The sequence below is a fragment of the Oryzias latipes genome, chromosome 10 (genome assembly GCF_002234675.1).
Source record: "Oryzias latipes chromosome 10, ASM223467v1".
Classification (NCBI taxonomy): domain Eukaryota; kingdom Metazoa; phylum Chordata; class Actinopteri; order Beloniformes; family Adrianichthyidae; genus Oryzias; species Oryzias latipes.
This window is the reverse complement of record NC_019868.2, coordinates 14,401,701-14,417,077: the sequence shown is the minus strand read 5'-3', so window position 1 is coordinate 14,417,077 and position 15,377 is coordinate 14,401,701. Positions and strand designations below refer to the sequence as shown.

Here is a 15,377-nt window from a genome sequence, read left to right as displayed (position 1 = left end):
CAGAGTTTGACCTGACACTTGTGACATATATTGAGACTTTTCTTTCAAAAAAATACTCATGGTGCCCACATCTCGAGGCTCTGCATTTGAAAGCATGAAACAAGAAAAGTGGGTGAAAACACTCAATACATGTCTCCACTACTACGTGGACTTACTTGTCAACAAGCCCTGTCATTAGAGCTGAAACTAGCACAGTGCTTGGATTACTTAAGTTCTTTCAATAGAGAGACTAATTGTTGACAATAACCGGCTTTTTAGCAGCAGCTGGTACGTGCACACTTAAGCACAGCAAGACAATATAGGAGCTATTAAGATAATTTCACAAGCAATTACTCTAAGACGAAAAAAAAAGAGCAAGAGAGTGAGGGATAGGTAGCTTTGACGAAACTGGCTTCCACTCGCTCTTCCTCTCTTGTCTTCCTGCACTCTCTCACAAGCTCATTACCCACCCTCTCTTTAGAAGAGACTTGGGAGCAGATCAGAAAAGCAGAAACATTCCTGACAGAGCGGGAAAAGCAACCTGCAGGTGAGTTAATGCATTCCTACTTTATAATAACATGTTGGATGTTGTGAAATTAGAATTGAAACAACCTGCATGGACAAAACAGGGATTTTTTTTTTTTAGTTCACTCGGAAATGGTCATGTTTAAGTCAGCTTGTCTTCTGTCTACATTCCAGCAGCAACACAAACATGACATGTCTTTAATTTGTAAGCTTTATGTTGTTTTTGCTGTTTGCTCAAATCCATAGTTACAGAAAAAATGAGTTTTGGGCTCTTTGTGTATAGAAATATAAATTCTCCGTCTGATGTCTAGAAACTTGAAAAGTCCTTTGTTGCTCAAGGCACAAAGCAGCAGAGGGGAGTTTAAATTATCAGAAAGGCAGACGTTGTGGTGAGCAGTGCGTGACTTTCATCACAAATCTACAGCCAGGCTTTAAAGCATGCTCTCGTGATATAAGTCAGCCACAGATTAAGATCTTGAGGGCTTTTTTTCTCATAAATGCTTTAAAATTTTTCTGACCAATGAAGAAATATCGTTTTTTAGAATTTTATAACCTTGATTCCATGTTTTAATTATGTCAGATAGAAGTGAGCAAAAGGGTGCATTTAACCATATATATAATTTGAGGGAATGAACTCAAGTCTTTTGCTGTTGCTCTTGACGATAAGAAAAGTTCAAGATAATTTGTGTAGTTCCCTAAGGAAAAATTTTAGGGGTGCCATCTTTACTTAAATAATCATGATTAAAAAGCAATAAGATCATCAAAGCAGAAATTAAAAAACTTTTTCAAATGTCGTATTAGGCTGTTAATATGAAATGTTGAATCCTTCATTGAAATGTAAATATAGCTGTTTAATGAATGATGGAAAACTCTGTAAGACCTCAGGAAAAAAAATGGGTTTGAATTAAACATGATCACTACATTTAAGATGATAGATTAAAAATTGAGCTATTGGAATTCCTGGAAACTCTGCTTTTACAATACAAGAACCTAATCTTTTAATCTTCTTCATTGTGATTTTGTGATTCAGTAAAACTTTAGTTTTTAGACCTCTTTCATCCACATATATGTTTTAGATCAGACAGTGATTTGAAGATGGTTTGTGTTAGTACAACCATGTTAGAGCTCCTACCCGTTACAACAATCTGACAGAGATATCACACCAAAGGACACTTGACTGCACTTTCTTATAGCATCTTTTGGATGCCGACTGAACACTGTTGAAGTCTAATCTGTTATGCTCCTTGGAAGTGACACAACGGTCTTTGCATGAAAAGTGATGCCAGAGCTCGTGACTTTGCATCTATACGCACCAAGCAGGGAGTGAAAATAAGTAATCTATATCAGCCTTATGTAAACTTTATGAAATATTCAGCCCTGCAACACCCTTTTACTTGATTTAGATCATGTGATATTCTTTTGGCTGACAATAATCATGTTTTTAACATCCTTTTGTTTTGAAATGCTGAATCGTTTCTTAGATTTAATCTGGGCCAAGACCCATTTTCCTGCAACTTTTAATCAGAGCAAGAAAAAAGCAAAGTCTGCCGTGCTTAACAGGTCATAAGGAAAGTTTCCTGTAATTTTTGGGTGCACAGTTACATTGAAGATAAAACAGGAAAGCAAAAAATGTAGGCTAAGTAGTTTTTGTCTTTATTTTACTATAAATCCAAGTGTCCTGTTTTTCTTAAACCTTTTGTAAAGCTGCATTGTTCACATTATAAAAGTGTAATAAGAGCAATCAATTATCCCCATCCATCCGGAGCTTGTTAGTGTATCTGGGTCGGTTTGTGTGAGCGTGTGTCTGTGTGCAGCAATACCTGCTGTTACTGTCCATCCATATTTGATGTGGTAGATCCTCCTGTTGGTCTCTGGTTATGTTAGTTGGGTGTTTCAATTTCACACTTCCAGGGCTTCCATCTACTGGTCAGAATACGCAACTGTTACCTAGCAACCCACCATTCTGATCGCTTCCCTCAATCCTCCATATCTGTCTTGGTCTCTGGGTAAAGAGAACAAAAAGACAAGACATGAAAACAAATGTGAGCTCACAAGCACAGACGTCCATTTTCAACTGGAAATCTGAGCACTGCTATATACTAAAGTTGTTTTACATCATTGAAACATCGATTTGACCCTGCAAAGGTCAATGAGGACACATAAGATGGATGGATGAATAGGACATTCAATGCTTGTTTATATTCTGATGCTTTCACAAATGTTGCTTTTAGCATCTTTAGAGCTTCATAAAATGGTGATTAAACTAGCAAAAGATCATTTGTTTTGGCATCAAATCAAGATTCATAGTTTTTATTTTGATTTTTTGGGTTAAAATCTATACACAGAGGCATATCTTAAAAATGAATCTAGTGAGAGTTTTCATTGATTGATTTTCTGACAACACTTAGTCAAGTAAAACTAGGTATTTTGAGCATGAAGAGACAAACTCCAACCAGGTGTGAGAACCACAAAAAGCATTAGTAAACAACAAAAGAAGAACTGAAAAAATACAGATAATTAAACCAACAAGAGGATTCAAAGGAAAACAGGATTAACATCTTTTTTTGGGAGATTTTCACTCTAAAGGCAGATGGTTCCATCGAAGAGATTAAATCCTTTTTTTTCCATTTTTGAGCTCCAACCCTGCTGTGTCTGCCTTTCATCATAATGATCTAAATAGGACTCTTTTCAGCAGATCACTGGCAGGATGACGCTTTTCCATCTCATTTGCATCTCTCATAGGAGAGAAGACATGTAACACCAAGGATGCTTCCAAAAAGCCACCAAATATCATGATTTAACATGTAATCTTGTCTTCATGATGTTAGGTGCCGACTCGGTAATTAGTAATGCGGCTCTGATAATTATGCCATTGTATTCTACCACAATGGGCTGAAAATTGAACAAACAAAATGTGAATGTTGTGTTTTAAATTGCTTTTTTCTTTCAGCATTTAAAACTCCACTAACTATACAGGAAAGGGATTGATCCAATCCTCAGAGAGTCCCTTCATACCTATCCAATTTTATTTTGTGAAGACAAAAACACAAATGTATATCTAAAAGACTGAACAAATTTGAAACTAATCTTGAAACAAAAACAGACCTGTTTATTTTTTAGTGAAAATGTCACTGTCTTGTTATGTGTGCAAAACTGTAAGCATGTTTCTCCATGAATCTGATCTAGCAAAACATGAAACTTCTTTTATTTTAGAGCAATCTCAAAATCATTCACGAATGTACTGTACTAATTTGAAAAAAATATTTACGATAAGATGTGTTGTTACAATGATATAAATGTCCGTTTCCAAAAGTCATCACTTTCAGAGATCTGTTGCTCATTCAAGAATGGAAATTTAATCTATCACACTTCTCATTTTTGTAATCTAAGAAAAATGCATTTCCTTTAACCCATATGGCTTAAACAACCACAAACTATCCTCGTGTACCACTGAGGTGCCGCTGGCCTATCAACCAATTAAAAAATATCCGGAAGGGAAGTCATCTTCCTTTTGGAAGTGAACCATAATGTTTGAATACAGTACAGATAAACAAGCAGCATCAGTTGGACAAATGGAAAGTCCAGAACCTTTATTCCAAATGTAACATTATTTTATAATATTTTACCAACCCTATTCATGGACCTCATTTCAAAACTCCCAGATGAGATCTTGGAGTGTTTTAAGGATCCCATCCAAACCCAGCTGTCAATTCAAAAACACTTTTTTTGGGCAGAAACTCAAGCATCTTGTGCAAAACATGGCACTTAGCAGTCTTCTGATGTTCATTACAGTCCTCAAAATCCATTATGAAAGCATGTCACAGAGAAATAGCACATGTTTATCTATGTGAGCATGAAGTGGAAACAGATAGTTGACAGCAGATAGTTGATAACAGACTAAATGTATTTATTCCCTCCTGTTTTTGGAACTAAAGTAAAGCTAGATTATCATTACTGCTTTTAACTATTCTGTCATTAATGCTATTAATATTTTAGTCTTAGGTCATCTGTCCGGTCTCACCCAAAGCTTCATGTATTGTTTTCTGCTTTTCAGTTCTTGTTCAGTCAAACGTTGGTTGTGATCGTATCATCCATCCATCCATCTGCCAATTTTCTGAACCCAATGAATCCCTTTTAAGGTCACTGGACTGCTGGAACCTCTCTGAGCTAAGTTGGGCGAAGTCAGGGTACACCCTGGATAGGTCGCCAGTCTGTCACAGACATTGGTATAAATTTTTTCACAACTGATAAGTTGCTTATTCTAATGCTTCAGATAATAAAAAACGAATAAATTTATTTTGATATATCTTTCAGGATTTATTAATTTTGTTTTCGCTATGGTTTGTATTTTAGTCTTGAGATCTGTCTGGTCTTGCCGAAAGCTTTATCTATTTTCCTCTGATTTTCTGTTCTTGTTAAAACACTGATCCGTCCATCCATCCGTCCGTCCGTCCTTCCATCCATCCATCCATCCATCCATCCATCCATCCATCCATCCATCCATCCATCCATTCACCTGTTGCCCCCATGAAAATAGACAGGACTTCGTCTTCTTTTTGGGAACTTTATTCACCCCGGACTTTGTATATTGTTATATTTAGTGCTTTCTTCTGAGGCAGCCAGAGCAAGAAAACAAAAAGTGATGGCATACACATCAAAGCGCATCTCAATTCTGCACATGCGCACATTGCAAACATGGAGACACCGCTGTCTTTTCAAAATAAAAGAGTATAGTAAATAACTAAAAAAAGAAATGTTTCTCACATTTTTCATGGATCATGCCTTAATTAAAGTAAATGAACATAGAATTTTCTGGCTGCAATACACCAATCCAGCCATCTATCCATCCATCCATTCACCCACCTATCCGTCCATCCATTTTCTGGACCCATTGATTCTCTTTCGGTGTCATGAGGCTGCTGGAACCTGTCCTAGCTACCTTTGGGCAAAGGTGGGGGACAGGCCAAACAGGTTGCCAGTCTGTCGCAGGTCTTGGTCTCAATTATTTCAAAACTGATATGTTTCTCATTGGATCATTTAAAGTAAAGAGCATAAAAAGTAGGGTATTACATCCCTTTTGTACGAAGCCCGTGTCCTGACATTAAGATATAAAAATATATCTTGTTCCCACAGATTAATATCTTGTTCCCACAGGTTATTATGTCGTTCGCACAAAATACTATTCCGTTCCCACAAGATACTATTGCGTTCTCTCAAAATACTATTCCGTTCCCTCGAAATGATTAACTCGTGCAAACTCAATAATTATGTCGTTCGAACGCAATAATTAATCACGTCATAAGTCATACACGCAGATATGCTCTCTGTACGCCGGCAAAACTCAGCCGCTTTCAGCAGTAACTTCCGTGTCTCTGTGACCCATATTCGTTCAAAAAAGGAACATGAAAAACAAAAATGATCACTTTATTACTGTCTTACAGAGCCCGTGTCCTGAATATTATTATTCCTATTCGACCCTAAACTACAATATCAGCTGTCTGACAACAGACCTGCCAGTTGCCCAAATGCCGGCATACATCAAAGAGCTCTGCGGCGGAGCTAGTAGTAGCCTAGCAGGAGCTATCGTATGACAAAGCAGCCTAGTTATCATAAATCTTTTGATATTTTTCTTATATTCATTGTGACGATAATAAAGTGATCATTTTTGTTTTTCATGTTCCTTTTTTGAACGAATATGGGTCACAGAGACACGGAAGTTACCGCTGAAAGCGGCTTTTGCCGGCGTACAGAGAGCATATCCGCGTGAATGACTTATGACGTGAATAATTACTGCGTTCGAAGGGATTAATTATTGCGTTCGAACGACATAATTATTGCGTTCGCACAAGTTAATCATTTCGAGGGAACGGAATAGTATTTTGAGGGAACGCAATAGTATCTTATGGGAACGGAATAGTATCTTGTGGGAACGGAATTGTATCTTATGGGAACGGAATTGTATTTCGTGCGAACGAGATAATAATCTGTGGGAACAAGATATTAATCTGTGGGAACAAGATATATATTTTATATTTTAATGTCAGGACACGGGCTCCGTAGTTGGTATAGCACAAAGTTAAAAAAAATAGATTTAAGAAAAGAATAAAGATGAGCAGCAAGATTCTAGGTGAAGCAGAAAACAATTGCAAATATTTTTCCTCAGTATGTGAGGGGGGGGCTAAAGGCAGCCAGGCATCTGCCTTTTTCAAGGAAATTCAGACTTTGCCCTCTAGCTGAAGGCTAAGCTTCCTTCTTGTTAAAATAAATAAATAAGTAAAAAACAAGGAAAACATATTTTATTTATATAATCATTTTCTTTTCATATCAGGTCAGGGGAGAAGTTAGCAAACCCTAACATCTTTGTTGTCTTTTCTGCCTATTCATTTTTCATTGCTGTAAATTGTTGTGCAGCTCAGCATGCCTATCTGGTTATACATTATATAACTGTGGAATTCATGGGTTTAAATTGTTTAATGTTTTTTCATGTTCTGCTAGAAAAAATGTTTTTTAAAAGAGGTGGTTTTTCATTTTTCCACGTGTCCTTGTTTTCAATCACGATTTTTTTCCACTCTAAAAGAATCATTGAAGCTAAAGTTAAATTTTTCTGTGCAGGAAATAGCTTTCTTTGAACCTTTATCTAGAGGTGACATTGAGTTCTGAAGCATAAATATATCATAATATCATATATCACTTTTTCATCTGTGGTCAGATGAAAAAGTTCTCTTCACATGTTGTCAAAGATAAACAGAAGCACAGTACTCCTGACCTGTCATAAGAAAAGAAAGAGCAGACAATTTTGAGACAAAATATGAAATATTGCAGACTTTTTCATTTTATGTTCTTCAAGCAGAAGTCAGAAATTACAACAGTAAAGCTGGTCATCTTTTTGCAAATGTATAGTAGACCTCATCAGTTAGGAAAATATCAAAAATGTATGAAAAACCAAGGGCTTGTTTGGTCTGCATACATAATCAAGTCGGATTTAGTGGAATCATTTGTTAGCACCACTTTTTTCCAGGTTTAAGCTTTTAAACAAGTCTTATAAGAATAAAGTCACAATCTTCTACTGTAACAATTTTGACAAGAAAATATAGCTTCTTGAAGTCACATGTTGTTTCTGTGATCTAAAACAGGAAAGTTAGATTTAATCATCTTGGCTGAGCCAGTTATTGAGTCTTTGTTTTCAGTTTATTCTTTCAGCACGACTTTGATTCGAGACAAAGGAAAAGTAACACTAATCTAGCTTTAAATTTAAGATGCTTCACCAGAAGCAAAACAAAAAATCTGGGGTCAGCATTTTTAGTTACTTGGATATATATAGCTTTTTTGCAGTTTTAGTTCTTACCATGACTGTATTAGAGAACTGGACTGAGTGAGTGTGGTCCCCCATAGAAATGGTTTGCTTCTGGCTCCACCAAAAGAAGTCAATTCCGTCACCATTTTTTAACAATTCGGACACTGAAGCCAGGCAAAAGCTGCTTGTTTCTAAATTGAAATATACAGGATTCTAGCTTCTTGGAGAACTTTGAAACACAACGTGAGAGGGGTCACTCAGTCCGGTTCTCATAATAAACCAAATGAATGGTTTATCCTATGGACATAGATGTACAAAATGAGAGCATAAAAAATACAATACTTTTGTCTGCTGCTCTGCATGTAATATCAGCGAACATTCACAAAAATGCAGCAAAAAATGGGGAGAAATTGTTAAATCTGGTAATTAGATTTTGATAAAAACAAGAGGGGAAAATGTATTCAGTATTTCTGTAACAACTCAAACGTGTTTCTGTGAGAGCTCAGCTGCATGCCAGCAGCAGATGGGTTATCAGTGTTTGCTCTGGATAGAGTTCAAAGAAGCAGTTGCAGAATGAACTATTTCATTTTCACGGCTATGGGTTTTTCAAGGCCAAGAATTAATTAAAGCCTTCTTTCAATTACATTTTCATTACAAGTCTAAATCTATTTGTTTTTGTCTTGATTTGCAGCCAATGGCTTTTGTTGTCAACATCCAAATTCAGGTTCTGACTTTAATAAGTTTGATGGCTTCAGACCAAGGTTGGCAAGTGTTTCATTATGAAAACATTCAGGAACAACATTTAAGAAACCAATTTACTCAAAATGAAATTAAATGAGTCATGGTTCTTCCATAACTTACTAGTGACAATTTGTTATTCATAGTATAACTACAAACATTGATTTTTGACTCTGATTAAAATATTTAAAAAAAAGACTCAAATGCAATTAGTTGTAAAATATAAAAATCTATTTTATTTCTAAAATAAATATTTGTCAAAAATTTGAAACACTACTAGGGCTGCACAATATGAGGAAAACTCGCGATTTGCGACATTAATGATCAATATTGCAATACATTAACAAATAGCAAAACATAATTTGCATTTCACTGTTACAGTTTAATTAAAATAAGAGTCAACATACCTTAAATGATGCTCCAAATTACCGTCGTCTACATAGGAGGCGAGCATCTAACATAAAAGGGATCCATCCAGTGATGTAAATGGGTCCATCCGATTGGTCAAATGCATAAAGGATTTATTTGATTGGTTAAATACTTCAAGCTGCCATGAGCTTGTTTTAGTACATTTAAGGTAACCATGTATCACAATCTTTGCCATCTTTTGCAATATGTGTATTGCACAGTTTGATATCGGAATAACAACAAATTTGGGATTTATTTTGCAGGCCTACACTCTACTAACATTTGCCTCTAATAATTAGACTTACCTTCTAGCGTAACCCTTTTGCTATCTTAGATGACCCCACCCTTACATTGACGTGTTCTCCCTACCATGACAAAGGTGGATAAAGGTGGAAAGATTTCATGTAATCCATGGACACCAGTGAAGATCACAAATCATTGAAGAAAAAAGGTTCAGCGCACTGTCTAGTGGGTCTAGATGACCCAACTCCCAATGTTACATTGTCTAGGATAGCACAAGGGTTAATATGATCAAAGTTAGATTGCAAGCCCACCTTTATACCCATGAGTGTAAACTTTTACACATTTGATTATGACAAAAATAGTTGAGAGCAAATGAATGACTTTCTGCAGAAAGAGTAAGGAAACCACTATTAGCTGAGTCTAAGAGCACATTAAAAGTCACAATTGTTTTAGAGATGTTCTGAAATGGTATGATTTATTTATTTCATTTATAATAGCTGTTTCATAGGATTGATTAACCCTTGTGCTATCCTAGGGACTGGTTACCCGTTTAGCCAGAAACCTTTTTTGCTATTTTTACTCTCAACACTGTGATCGTACGCAAAACTCACTCAGTCCTGATGTTCTTCACTTCCGGTCGGATCTCGTCAAGCCACCACTGGCAGTTGAGGGTTAGACCAATGAGTTATATCACTAGAGGAGACACGCCCGCTTTAGAAGCCTGGCCGACGGTGGCGGAGCGCGACGCCATCTTGCTGAGGTCTACGACGCCCCCATGACAATGATTTCTATAGCCTTTGGTGGCATCTAAGTAGCTTTAATATAATTTATATATATTCATATTTCTATATACATTTAAATAAATATATAATATATGTATATAATTTTATATATATATATATATATATATATATATATATATATATATATATATATATATATATATATATATATATATATATATATATATATATATATATATATATATATATATATATACATCATTTGTTGCTGTTAAATAAGAGAAACAGTCAGCCTTATAAGCTCAAACTTTAATGAAAAATGCATTGTTGCAGGACTTCTTGTAAATAAACAAAAATTACAAAGAATTTTTGAAAATAATTTTTAAACATTTCAAAGCTTTAGACCTCTTTGACATGTAATTTAAATTATTTAGAAAAGCCCAACAATGCGTCAATAATAATAAATAATAACAATACATAAATAATAAGTCAATAATAATATTAAATGATAACAACATATAAAAATATGTCAATAATAATAAATTATAATAATAAGTCAACAATAAGTCCAAAAGTCAAAACAGATTTTCCCCTTTAAAAAAAAACAAAAAACAAAAGAAAAACAATTGATTTACCCCACTGATTCATGTGAGTGAACAATTTGAGTAACATAGATGCTTTGGTGTCGGGTTTCAAGCGAACAGTCTGGCCATTCTTATCAAAATCTGTTTCCCCGAAATCTTTTGAACATAGCCAGACTGTATTTCTAGTTGGTAACCACAGTGATCCATCTGGGTTAGCTCTTTTTATTGCTAAGGCCCACTTTTTCCTTAAGTCTGAATCCATTGGAAACATGCAAGAAAAGTTCGGTCACTGAGTCAGAAATGTATAAATCTATATAACTATATTAGCCTACTCCTAGTATACTATTTATAGGTTTAACTAAATAAAGTTTACATTTATGTCGACAGCAAATTATACGTACATCATGCAGCATGTTGATAATAGCCCTGCAGCGTCATGCACTTCAACATGTGTTCTACTAATAAAGCCCCTCCAGCAGTAAAAGAAAAAAATATAGTTCTTACCTGTGAAATGTTCTGCCTTCCTCTTTTGTGGACTCTGATTTTGGCAGTTGAAACTTGCACAATGAACTGGCATTTTGCAAAAAATGAGTTCACATGCATGCACTGCAGCAGGAACTTGACCTCACCAAGATGGCGGTTCTCTTCTCCCATGAGGAATCACGTGATGTCTCCTCTAGGGATATAACTCATTGGGTTAGCCCGGTAACGCTGGCCCGGCGAAGAATTCACCTCCCCGGACTTTCTTCTGGACTGCCTATATTGTCCGGGCGTGCACGGCTTCAGCACGTCATCCTCAGTCCACCACTTTAAAAATTATGGCACTTTTTAAAGTTTTCAAAAACGGTGATGAAAAACCTACATGATTTCGAAATATTTCACAAAGCTAAATTTTTTTGGTATTTTGTCTTAACAAGAAAACATAAATAATTTGTATTCAAACAGCTGTAGTTGAGACATTTTTCAGGGTAAATAAAATGATACACAGTTTTTATTTTGACGCTGTCAATGACTTTTATGTGATGTTTGGTAGTATAAAGTAAGTAGTACAAAATAGTGGGATACATTTCAATTAAATCTAACGTATTCCCTTGAAGATTACCATACAAATTTAGTTTAAGAAACTAAATTTTAAAGTGACGTGACTCAAAATGTTGACTAACCTAACTGTATTTCTCATCTTTTGTCACTAGGTGTCAGTACAAGCATTGAAAATGATTTCTTCAGTGAACAAGCAAGTAAAAAGAAGCGACTTCTAGAGCCATGGAGGTGCTGGGTTGTCTCTTTCAGAAGAAAAAACTAAAAGCAAACTTCTGATGGATAAACTTAATGGATAAACACTTGAAAGTCTAATTCTTTTGGGATTATCAGAGCAAAAAGATAACAAGGAGTTTGGAAAAGCTAAAGCCTGGAGAATGTAATGCAAAGAAGATCTATGTTTCAAAACTTTCACTGAATATCTCACAGAAAATATGAACAAGCTAGAGCGTCAGTTTTTTTATAAAGTAAACATCTTTCAACTAATTAAAAAAGTCACAATGCCACCAGTGAAAAACCACTAATAATGTTGTCAAAAGTGGTGCTGGGTGTCATTCTGTCTCTCCTCATCCTCCTGACTGTGGGTGGTAATGTGCTGGTGTGTCTGGCTGTCTGTGCCTCTCGACGCCTCCGCTGCCTCACCAACTGCTTCATCGTGTCGCTGGCTGTGACAGACCTGCTGCTCGGCCTCCTAGTCCTCCCCTTCTCTGCCCTCATCCTCATCAGTGACGACTGGCCCCTGGGTCCTGTCTTCTGCAACTTCTACATCTCTATGGATGTCATGCTGTGCACTGCCTCCATTCTCACATTGCTGGCCATAAGTGTGGACCGCTACCTGGCAGTGACCATGCCTCTGAGGTATGGCTCCATAGTGGTGCCATGGAGAGTTGGAGTAGCCATGATGAGTGTTTGGATAGTGTCTGTGGCCTTGTCTTTCTTGCCCATCCAAATGGGCTGGAACACGGTTAACGGGACCGTGCAGAACCAAGGACCGTGGGCTTCAGAAAGGAGGTGTCGCTTTGAGCTGAACAGACCTTATGTCCTCACAGACTCCCTTCTCACATTTTACCTGCCGCTGGTTGCCATGTGCTGGACCTATCTCCAAATACTACGCATTGCACGGGTGCAGGCCAAACGCATCATCAACACCAGACCAACTTGCGTTACCAGCTACGACTGCAGGAGTAATCCTCCCACCAGCACCACTCTTGCTTGCAGTGTTACAGCCGTGGCACTGCGGGAGCACAAAGCCACAGTGACTCTGGCAGCTGTGATTGGCGCATTTGTGGTGTGTTGGTTACCCTATTTCATTCTATTCACAGTGTTGGGACTGAGGGAGCATCCAGACCCTGCCATTGTCCCGGCATACCCTGTTGTGCTGTGGCTTGGATATGCCAACTCAGCCCTCAATCCTTTCCTGTACGGCGTTCTGAACAGGGACTTTAGGGCAGCATACACCCATCTACTGATATGCCACTTCCATTCTTACAGTGGCTGTAGGATCAAAAAGTCATCGCCTACCACAGGAGCAGGTGATGGAGTTTAGTTAAACCTCATTAGAAGTAGCAGTACTGCTACCTGTTGTGCAGAAATATACTGTATATCTACTATAACACGGTTCTCTAATATTTTCCTTTCCTTCTTCTCATCTCAGCCAGAGAGCATCTCACTGAGATGATACTGCTGTGTGGCCAAACCCCTGCCACCTGCAGGGCAGCTATAACAGATCAAAATGTCATGCATGAGGGAAAAAACAGCAGGACAGCAACAACAGCTATCCACTTTGCAAATGGCACTGCTGTCACAGATGTCACTGGTAATGACAGGGAAACTGCTCTACAGTGTGTATTTATGCTACACTTCACTTACACAAACGGAAAATGTTGCAGAGTGTGCCCCAGTGGAAACATGAAGAACCACAACTTGGAGTAGGGAAATAGAAATTTCATTACCAATGGATGTTTAGTGTGAATCATTGGGTGAATGCCAGTTAGGAATAAAGCACAAGTTGGAGGTGAATCAACCTGAGTCCTTGGAGTGTGAAGCATGCAACGCTGCTGTAGTTTTGTGTCAACACCGAAGGATACAACCACACTTACGTACGTCTTCATGTTGTAGTGTGAAGCTGAGAAATGTATATAGATTCATTATGTAACTAAGGATTGAATGTATGGCATGCAACGTTCATTAAACAGAATTTTAAAAATTCACAACAATACTAATAAAAGCAGCTGAAGAAATAACTGGCGATAACACCATTCTTATGGGCTGTTAAGTGAGGATTTGTGTTACCACAGTACAGCGCAAACAATTCATCATGGCTGTCAACAAACACCGCTTTGCATTTCTGCCACATTAACACCTCACCCTTTCAGATTCCACTCTGCTTCCTTAGAGAACAAATGAAAGAGCCCACTTATACATATTTATGGTAAATGTTTCACAAGTCATTTGGCCTTGTGGTAGCCGTCCGTTTATGATATATGGGTCTATATTCACTCATTTTAAATATCAGGGAACATTGCTGGCATTGAAGTCAAAGGCAAACGCCTAACGTTTCCTAATTTTATTTTTGTGGTCACACCTCAGATGTTAGACTTTGAACAAAAAAGAATAATCTTAAGTATGACTCAAAAATAGGTGAAATAAATTACACTCCCAAGAAAATGCAAACATGGCACTGCTTTTATAGAGAAAGGAAAGGATCATCTCTTGCCCATTTGGTTCTGATACCAAGAGGACGGTGACATGCTGCAGGATCAGGCCTAAACTTCCATGGATCCTGATTAGTCACTTCACTCAGTGTATATAGACGATGAAGGGTAAGTTAATGTGGCGAGGTGTGAGAAAAACCTTCGGTTTCATCTATGTGGATTTTTCTAGGGAGCAAAAAGATTCCTGTCAAGAGGAGGTGTCCTTGGACTTCAGCGACAATCAGTGCCACTTGAACAATGCCAGGACCAAAGATTCCCCTGCAGAATGTATCATCTTCTTCATTCAGCAGTATCATGTCACAAAATAAACTACAAGTCCCAAATTGTACCAAAAAAAAGTACCACTTGACCGGTGTAAAAATGTTTTTGTTTTTTTAAATCCACTGTCATCCTCAGGATTCAGATTTATTTTTTAGGTTGCTTTCCATTCTGCCTTCCTTTCTTTCTTGCTTTCTTTTACTCATTTCTGTTTAAAAACCCCGGTCTACTGGAATTCTACAACTACTAGAAGTACCACAGCAGTCATTTTGTTTGCTTATTTGTATATAATTTGGAAAAAATAGATAATATCAAAAAGTATTTCGGAGAATTGGTAAAAACACACCAGGACACTAAATAAAAGCTGTAAAGATTGAATATATTATTGTTTTAAATGAAAAGTTCAGCCTCCTCCAACTACACCAAGAAGCAATGAATGCTGTCAAAAAGGCCAAACAATGAGAAACATAATGTGCTGATATATTTTTCTTTTTATCCTTATTCATAGATAAAGAGGAGAATGTGCTGCATTCAGGGTTGAAATTACTTCCAGGCTAAAAATAAATCACTAATTCTGAAGGGAATTCGGGTTTACGTTTTGCCAAATTTAGGAGTTACAAAAAAAGGCATGTTTCTGCTTAAAGTGGCACTAAACAAAAACAGCTACTTATTCCGTTGGACTCTGCAAAAACTGAATCTTAACAAAGTAAAAAGAACCTTTGTTTTAGAGAAACTGTCATATTTAGAAAGTTTTTAACAGCAAGATGGTTTGAGAAAACATGTCCTAGTAAAAATATGTTTTTCCTAAAATAATAATTCTTGATAAAAACTGCAGATTTTTTTGTTTATTTAA

General features: G+C 36.9%; 1 protein-coding gene across 1 annotated transcript; it reads left to right on the top strand.

The window, feature by feature from the left end:
• Positions 1–272: 272 nt before the first annotated feature.
• Positions 273–14,455, top strand: LOC101168628 (histamine H2 receptor-like). The gene is made up of 3 exons (XM_020706557.2): positions 273–526; positions 11,708–13,084; positions 13,207–14,455. The coding sequence occupies exons 2-3, from the start codon at positions 12,079–12,081 to the stop codon at positions 13,482–13,484; spliced, it is 1,284 nt and encodes a 427-aa protein (XP_020562216.1). The 5' UTR covers positions 273–526; positions 11,708–12,078; the 3' UTR covers positions 13,485–14,455.
• The last annotated feature ends 922 nt before the right edge of the window (positions 14,456–15,377 follow it).

Coding starts and splice junctions, on each gene's coding strand:
- LOC101168628 (XM_020706557.2), top strand. CDS start 12,079: ATGTTGTCAAAAGTGGTGCTGGGTGTCATTCTGTCTCTCCTCATCCTC. Junction 13,085..13,206: donor ATCGCCTACCACAGGAGCAG/GTGATGGAGTTT, acceptor TTCTCATCTCAG/CCAGAGAGCATCTCACTGAG.